The sequence below is a fragment of the Mytilus galloprovincialis genome, chromosome 12 (genome assembly GCF_965363235.1).
Source record: "Mytilus galloprovincialis chromosome 12, xbMytGall1.hap1.1, whole genome shotgun sequence".
NCBI classification, from domain to species: Eukaryota; Metazoa; Mollusca; class Bivalvia; order Mytilida; family Mytilidae; genus Mytilus; species Mytilus galloprovincialis.
The window spans coordinates 40179589-40189085 of record NC_134849.1 but is presented as its reverse complement, the minus strand read 5'-3'; the positions used below and the strand labels follow the sequence as shown (position 1 = coordinate 40189085).

The window sequence follows — 9497 nt, the reverse complement described above, 5'->3', positions numbered from 1 at the left end:
GGTTTTGTTTCTGTGAGTGAATAGGGTATACAGACATATGCATATCTTCACATTGATGTAACAATGGTATGTTGATTATTCTCCTCTGTGGTTGTTCTTACACTTACCATTAGAAGTGTTAAAGTCATGCACTTCCATTCGTATTAAATTTTACTCTAAAATTGGTTAGAATAATAATTGGCCGAAATTGTGGAGAACAGGATTAGAGCGTCACTGATGAGTCTTTTGTAAACGAAACGCGCGTCTGGCGTATATACAAAATGTATTCATGGTATATATGATGAGTTTATCCAAGATATTCAGCATATTGATTTTACATACATCTGCTTTGCCGTTATTTCTACATGTAAAGTAGGCATGGTGTCCGTGTATTAATGTTTTGTACCATTCCAAACGCGGAGAAGGACATGTGTACCTTTCTGAACAACTCAGATTACCCAAAGTATGTATGTGTTTAGTTTACGCTATTCATGCTTAGGTTTTTCTGTGAGGTGTTTTGATTTCCGTTTGTCTTTTCGTCGGTTTTCGTTTATAATATGGCGTGGTCAGTCTGTTTTCGAATAATGAATTTTCTAAGTAAAGTTAATTGTTGCAAGTATCCAAATTTTCTAAGGTCCGAATTAGTCAATATTGAAATACAGTAGTAATAGGTTTGATGTTTTCTTTTTTATCATGATCTCGACGGTCTCTCTTCAAATACTTTGTTTTAATTCGCCGTAGCAGATTCTAATGCAATCTGAGTAATATTTTCAAAAGCATACCCCGAAACGTTGTGATTGGTAAAAAACGTTTAAAACAATTGAAATTCAACCAATGACGCGACGTTGTTTTCATCTTTGTAAACGAACAATGATATTACCCATAGTCTTTTTCATTCTGAAAAGGCTAACTCTCCTGCCTATCGTATCATTCGTCTCTTGTTACATTCGAATAAAACTAAAATCTGTTACATGTTAATAGTTATTTTATTATAAAAGAAATAAAATAAGATTATAAAATATAACTGTATATCTACATACATTACACAAGTAACAAGACAAACATTGTTTGAAATAACACAAAGTGTTTACCTATTTAGGTGAAATTACGATGATAAGAACATGACAATAAAAACCTTATAATGCTAGTGTAATTGTTCTTTTAACATTCATCATGTTACATTTATATATGCCTGTACAAAGTGAACCCTTGTGTTATATCATACTTTTTATCTTATTGAATGATTTTTGTTTATAATATGGGGTCTACGTCTAATGTACGATAGTTTCGAATGCTTTGCTTAGTGTGGATTTGCATGCCAAGGGATGCATGCGTAAACAAGGGACACAAAATTGTCAACGACCTTTTCTTTTTTCCAAGATATGATTTTTTTTCATTTTAGAACCTTATGAAACCTCATTTGATCACATATATATTTCAAAAGTATTTGTTATTCTTTTCAAACACCAGAACATAATGACAAAACGACAAAAGGATGATATCTGTCCCAATCCTGCAATAAAAATAGCTTTTATCACTAAAAATATTATATCATATTAAATCGAAATTGTCAGCCTCACTTTAATAGAAACAATTTGATACTGTACTGCTGGTGTATTCCTTTTTTATTTTATTTTCCTTTTTATTTCATTATTTTTGTATTATTTTATACATATAATGAAACTTCTCATTTGTCATAACAAAGATTCATTTCATGCTGATAATTAAAAAAGGTCATAGTAACAAAAAATCCTCTTCTTTTATACATTCCAGTTTAAAACTTAAAGTAAAAATTCATTCTATATATAATACAGATAATACATTTTACATTTTCCATTGGAATATATGTATATACGATATTGTAATGTAACAAATGGATAACATTTTCTCTTATTTATAACATAAAAAAATAAAGACACTGTTCACATAATTTGAGCATTACAATTTCAGCCTTCTGAAAAACATCAACATCTTAATTCAAACAGTACCTTACCTAGCTTTGGCTATCATTATATAACTATAAAACATCTTTTGACATTCATAACAAATAAAAGTATTATTTGAAACAAGCGACGTTATAATGGTTATTAAAGGTTCCAGGATTATAATTTGATACGCCAGACGCGCGTTTCGTCTACATTAGACTCACCAGTGACGCTTAGATCAAAATAGTTATAAAGCCAAAATAGTAATAAGTTGAAGAGCATTGAGAACCCAAAATTCCAAAAAGTTGTGCAAGATACAGCTAAGGTAATCTATTCCTGTGATAAGAAAATCCTTATTTTTTCGAAAAATTCAAAGTTTTGTAAAAGGAAATTTATAAAAATGGCCATATAATGGATATTCATGTCAACACCAAAGTGTTGATTACTGGGCTGAGATTTTCGTGTCTGTATATTTTCAAATCTGATTTTTTTTTTTTTTTGAATAAACAGATTTTGTTTTAATAGTTCCATTGTATGAAAATGTATTATATTAAGTTTTATAATCAATCAATATTTTTAGCCATTTTGTTCCTCAACTTATCCTCTAAGTTACAGTATCAATTTTTAAATCTAAATTTATGTAATTTCACCTAAGAACATCAATAAAAGTCGCAGTTTAACTCTCTAAAAATTATATACGTCACAAGTATTACATTTCCTATACATAAATGTAAGAGATGTGGTATGAATGCCTATGAGAACAACTGTCCATCTTAGTCCCAATTTGTAATTGTAAGCCATTATACGTGACAAGTAATGATAAAAAAAAAAATATGACCGTACATTTTAGTGCATTTTAATATTTTGTTCTGGACTAGCTTTGTAAGGATCATCTCCAATTTAGCAAACTTAATATAAGCACCAATAATATATCTACTAGTTAATGACAATTATATATATATCCCTTCTGAAGGAATAAACAGAATTTTAGCGCTATGCATCAATAACTGTATAACTGTAGTTTTCTAGTCAACAAAAAGAACATAGAATATTGTTGATTTTCCTAATATGGACACGATGTAAAAATACACATTTTCTTGTTTACCTATGTTTCAAACCCAACAACTTCCCTATTAGGAATATAACATATGATAGCTCTATTGAACCAGATCACAGAAGTTTGTGTTACTGTGTATTTCGAAGACAATTGCGTACTTGCAATTCTGTACAAAAACAATGAAATCACAATATTTTTAAATGGAAATATGAAGCGTATGTTACAATTCTGACAAAATTAGTTATTCCTTCAGGTAAAATTTTCACATATTTACAATCTATGAAATTTTTTTCCCACCTTCATTTGAAAAAGTTTAAATGCTTATATCAATGAAAGAGAAAAAAAGACAAGCTAACGGACATATCTATATGTTGGCCTATGTATTATTCCAACATTTTTGTTAGGAAAAAGTCTTCTTGAATTTCAGTAGTGTACGTCCTACAATAGAGACAGTGCTGTAGTAAGCAGTGTATTATCTAATAACTGTATATTTGTAGATGCCAATAAGAGATTGTTTATAAAAAAGATAATATCTTATAATTGACTGTTGGCAGTGTGTATCTTTTGTTGACTTCGCCCAGTGAAGTAATCTTTTGGAATAACAATCATGTCCCCATCTTGCACTGAAAAAAAGAACTATATTTATATGACTGTAAATCGTGTGTATGGGTGGTACTTTTCAAACTACATTACATTATTCGTAGTTGTACATACTATAAGAATTAAAAAATCTTAACATCACGTAAGGTACATTACAAAGCATTAAAATATTTGTTTAATTCTAGTTCAATAACATTCCAAAGTCGCGATATAAAAGTAGATAATATGACTTATAAAATGTTATTCTCCCTTAATTGATCCGGTCGTCATTCATGTCATTAGGAGGGATGTAGAAACTGTTTAAATGCATTAAAAGATATGAGAAATTGAAATGTTTGATTGGTTTATCGAAATGTCATATGTAGACGAGACTCGAGTCTCGTATACCGAATTATTAGACTGGTAACTTTAATGAAGGTTTTTAATCAACCTTCATCCCGTTATATGATTTAAATTGCCCATTAACCTTTTACCTTCAAAAATTTAGTAACTGGGAATAAATAAATTATATATAGCAGTGTTTTCCATTCAGCATTTAAGCCGGGTGTGCCGACCACCTTCTTTTGAAAGCCGACCACCTTTCGATTTTTGGAGGTGGTCGGCTTTTTTTTCAAATTCCGGATTTTTTTCGGTTCCATACCGTTAAAATTTGAATACTAATCGCGCCTTGCTGATTTGTTTTCATTGACAAAGATGGCGTCCAATCGTCAATTTTCAATGTTTTCATTTATCAATCGGGGGAAAAGAAAGGCAGATGACAATGATGATAAAGAAAATACCAGACCAAATAAGTTAAATACAATTGATAGTAATGTTGAAGTTGTGGAAATTGAACAAAAATCAACCAAACAATGGAAAGACACGCAAGTGAAGACAAATATGAGCAATACTTCAAATGGCTTATAATCACAGAGAAAGGTTACTACTGTTCTGTGTGCCAAAAATACTGCACAAAAGCAAAAAACAGGACAGAAACCTGGATCGAAAGGCCTTGCATTCGCAGGAGGAGGGAGTCCTGCAAGAGCCATCTGTTATCAAATCAAAGAATATTTGACAATTAATATGACTACTTCTATTTATGTTTGTTCAACTCCATTAAATGTGAATATTATACTAATCTTTTTTTTGTGACCCCCACATGCACCCACAGTAAATAAAAAAAAAAACGGTTGGACATTTTAAAAAAAACCACCCGGTTGCAAGTGATTTTTTTAAAACACCCACCTTACCTTAGTGAAAAAAGGAAAACACTGATATAAAATATGCATTTTCAAGCTCTAACTGCAACTTTAAACCATGCAAAGATGAAAGATACTCACATAATTCGTTTACAGCTTCATCTATCGGGATTGCGTTACGGAATGGCGAGAAAAGAAATTTATATAAAACTGCTGCAATAACTCCACCAAGAATAGGAGCGACCCAGTAAACCTGTAACATAAGTTGTTTTAATATAATGGTTTTAATTTTTCTAGCTTTCGATTTGTAGCAGTTAATAGGATGAATATACCCATATGCAATAGTTTCGTTGATTTCGTTTTTACGAAACACCATGTATTCGACAAAGTAAAAAGGATCAATATATTATAGTGTTGTCTTATGCACGACCTTCTGTAATCACAAATTAAATAATCCACGAATATAAATTTATTCTCGAAAAAATCATCTGAAATGGAGGCATTTTTATGGAATGGAAATTTTGGATTGAAGAGAGGAAGTGAATTTTAACCAGACATTACAGATAACCTTATAACAATGCTTAACAATAATTATTTAGAAAATTTTTAAACCAAAAGTTGTCTTTCTTAGTATATTAAAAAAATTATCCAATAATGTTGAATTCTGCATTCAGGTACTCAGGACTTATTTTCAGTAATTACGAACACGTATATGTTTGTTGTTTTATTAGTGTAAGCAGAATCTACAACAAAAGATTAATGATGATTTCCGGTTAGAGACAATGTTAGAGACAAAGGGGAATGTAACAAACGCCTTCTAATTTTCAATCTGGAAAAAAGTAAATGAAGGATACAAACATCTACAGGGAAGACTGTTCCTATGTTTATGTCTATTTTAGCATTCACAACGGACAATGTATGGGCTTATATAGTAAAAACAGTGCAAATTTCAAAATAAAAATCCGTTATTTGATTGATTTTGAAACCGCAGTAATATAACGGGATTTTAAGATTGTAATGAAACAAATAGTTAGCCATAACGATGGTTTTCAAATGATTTTGCATTTCACTTGGAATTTAGGTAACATTGAGTAATTTATATGGCAGGTGGTATCAAATGGTCTTTTCCTATGTACATGATGTATGTTAGAGTTTGTTTTTGTGGCAGTTCAGTATTTCTGTTGTTCCGTTGCTTTCCTCTTTTTCAGTTTGTAACCCTGGTCTTTTTTTTTTTGCGTTATCAGTTTATGACTATGAAACAGCAGTGTACTCCTATTGCCTTCATTTATCGATCTTCTAACCCCATTCATCGGTTAAGAAGAAGGCAATGAAGGTTACATACGAATACCACAATGGTGAATTAAATGAAATGAGGATGTGTCGTTTTTGTTGTTGCTTCTTTACATTAAAAAGTCATGCAGTCGCCAGGCATTGGTTATGATTTGCCAATTTAACCAACAATTATCAGCGGGTTTACAACAGAAATGTTTTAATTAACAGAAAAATGTGTTTGTGTACACGAATACTTTTTAGGGTAAAAAACCTTTACATGACCTATCACATGACCTACCCAGTGATCGTTGAAACTGTTTGAGGCGACAGCACTACCAAGTGATCTGGCAGGATTCATACTTGAACCAGTGTAGGTAATCTGAAATGACAATATTGTAAATTAATTTCTCAGATTTAAACAAAACATATGTATGTTTTTAAAGAAAGGAAGAGTAATAAATGACAAATTAAAGAAATATGAACATGGATAAGGCACCCCAACATGTTGTATTAAGTTTGAACTCCGAATTGCAGTTTTCGATATTAATAAAAAAAAAAGTAAAATCACTAAAATACTAAACTCTGAGGAAAATAAAATCGGAAAGTCCCTAATCACATGGCAAAATCAAATGACAAAACACATCAAAAACAAATGGACAACAACTGTCGTATTCCTGACTTGGTACAGGCATTTTCAAATGTAGAAAATGGTGGATTGAACCTGGTTTTATAACGCTAAACCTCTCACTTTGTACGACAGTGATGAGAGATGTGACCACAAAACAATAAAAACAAATATTAACAAAAATACATAAGACCTAGCAAAATCAAGCGCTAGACTTTATGAATCAAAAGAACCTGTCATATAATAATTGTTTGTTTTTGGTATCTGCACAATGCTTATAAACTTCCTCATTTCATATTGTTGAAGATGAACTTAAAGTTATAATAGTAAATTGTATTAAATATATATGCAAAGACAGTTATTTGCTAACCCTTCCGGAGCACCTGAGATCACCCCTAGTTTTTGGTGGGGTTCGTGTTGTTTGTTCTTTAGTTTTCTATGTTGTGTTATGTGTACTATTGTTTGTCTGTTTGTCCTTTTCTTTTTTAGCCATGGCGTCGTCAGTTCATTGTCGATTTATGAGTTTGACTGTCCCTCTGGTATCTTTCGTGCCTCTTTATTACTCAGAGTTCTGAGTACAGATGTGTGACCTAAAGTCTAGAACTTATTAAATTCTTCCACAATATCACTAATTTCAATTGATATTATTTAATATCGTTCACGTACTTAGTAAAGATTCAATATATGGATTAAGAACGCCTATATCATATACATTGAGTTGACAACAACCCAATCGAACTGTTAGAATCAAAGAAAATCAGGTAATTCCAAGTCTCGTAATCAATGAAGTAAATAATGAAAGTTATCTTAAAAGTAAGTCTTAAAAAACTGCAATTTTGGTGAAAACTGAGAACTTCACATTTTTTTGTAATTGTTTATTCTAAAATTTTAAAACATGAAACACTAAATATATGTGTACGGTATGATTATACATGTTCTGCTTTTACATTCAGTGATATTGTTTGCCTCAAATTACAGCCGAAATTCGGCCTTTTCCCCTAGAGAAAATTCCCAATTACTTAAAAAAATGGCTTCAAATTCCTCCCAAAAAGTTTAATTTTTCTTATATAGTTTATAAGATATCTCATATAATTTATAAGATATCTCATATAATTTTCTTTATAAGATATCTTATATACTTTATAAGATATCTTATATATTATATGAAATATCTTATATATTTTATAAGATATCTTATATAAAAATTATTTATAAGATATCTCCTAAAGTTTATTAGATATCTTATATAAATAATTGCATTGAAAATCAAAGTCTCCCTTTAAATCATAATTAAATGCGGTTTCTTCAACCAACATACGTAATAAATCTCAAGACTTTACACCGTATTTACATATTAGAAATAATAGTGACATCATTGAATTAGATAGACATTTAAATCTAGACAGTTGAAAGAGGATACTGTAAAAATAAAACAGAGAATGTTATTAGAAATGTTAAAAATACCACAAACAGAAAAAAAACTTTATTGAAGGCCGATAGGACAAAGAATGTTCTACTCAGTCACTCTAATTACTAAATATAATCCAATGGTAAAAAACCTTTATAGTAAAGTTATAAGAAAACATTGGAGCAATCTGCAAAAAGACAAAAAATGCAGTGAAATCTTCACCCAGGTGCCTATCATAGCTTATAAACGTAACAAAAATATCAAAGAATATCTTGCTAAATCAAGGAAATAGTTTGGAGACTTTTGAAAAGGGACCCATGCTTTAATAGCATAAGCAAAAAATCCTGAAACACTGTTAGTTATTATCTTAATTATAGGCAACACACTTTCATATAAATAAAATTGAATAAAACGTTGTAAGGTCTTGAGATTTATTACGTATGTTGGTTGAAGGAACCGCATTTAATTATAATTATATTACGTATGTTGGTTGAAGCAACCGCATTTAATTATAATTTTTAATTTTCTGCAGTTCTGATGTAGGGAGCCTTTGTTATTTAAAAATAATGGTTGAAGTCGCGTTTATAAGATATCTTATAAAGTATATAAGATATCTCATATAATTTTCTTTAGAAGATATCTTTTAAACTATATAAGATATCTCATAAAGTATATAAGATATCTTATAAAGTTTATAAGATATCTTATAAATACTTTATAAGATATCTTATATACTTAATAAGATATCTTATAAACTTTATAAGATATCTTACAAAGAAAATTATATGAGATATCTTATAAACTATATAAGATGTCTTATAAAGTATATAAGATATCTTATAAAGTATATAAGATATCTTATAAACTATATGAGATATCTTATAAAGTTTATTAGATATCTTGAAATTAGAATAAATAGTAAAACGGTTTGCCATACATGTAGTTTTCAATGCATTAAGTACCATCATTGCTTCTGTTTCTTTCCCTTCTCCGAAAAGTATCTTTCATATTGAAAATGTATGACAACCAAAATATACATGAAAAAACAGTGCAAAAAAGACAGCAAAGGTCAGCAAAAAATCGGAGATGTGTTTAGAATAAAATAATTTTTATGCAAATTTCTCAATTTCAATAAAAAATATGCATTTTTCCCAATAAAAAACGGTAGAGGTAGTTTTGAAAAAAGACAACAATATCACTGACATTGCATATTGCTTGGCAATATAATAGTGGTTCTATATTAATAGATGTAAGAAATAAGTAAAATTACAAAAATGCCGAACTCCAAGGATAATTCGAAACAGAAAGTCTTTTATCATTCTTATCATAAAGGGATGATAAAAAAAAAGCAATGCAACAAAAAAACATTAAAAATACGAACTTCCTACAGCTCACTGATTAATCCTTAATGAACTACAACAAAAATCAAAGACTAGAATCGCATTAATTTCTG

General features: G+C 29.8%; 1 protein-coding gene across 10 annotated transcripts in view; it reads right to left on the bottom strand.

The window, feature by feature from the left end:
* Positions 1–946: 946 nt before the first annotated feature.
* Positions 947–9497, bottom strand: part of LOC143053557 (aquaporin-1-like) — a 75069-nt gene continuing 66518 nt past the window's right edge. For all 10 annotated transcript variants that reach the window (XM_076226366.1, XM_076226360.1, XM_076226362.1 and 7 more), the window contains exons 5-7: positions 6310–6390; positions 4881–4992; positions 947–3584 (exon numbers count right to left, since the gene is read on the bottom strand). In XM_076226366.1, coding sequence (XP_076082481.1) covers positions 3496–3584; positions 4881–4992; positions 6310–6390 — 282 coding nt within the window. In that variant the 3' untranslated portion in view covers positions 947–3495. The remainder of the gene's footprint in view (positions 3585–4880; positions 4993–6309; positions 6391–9497) is intronic.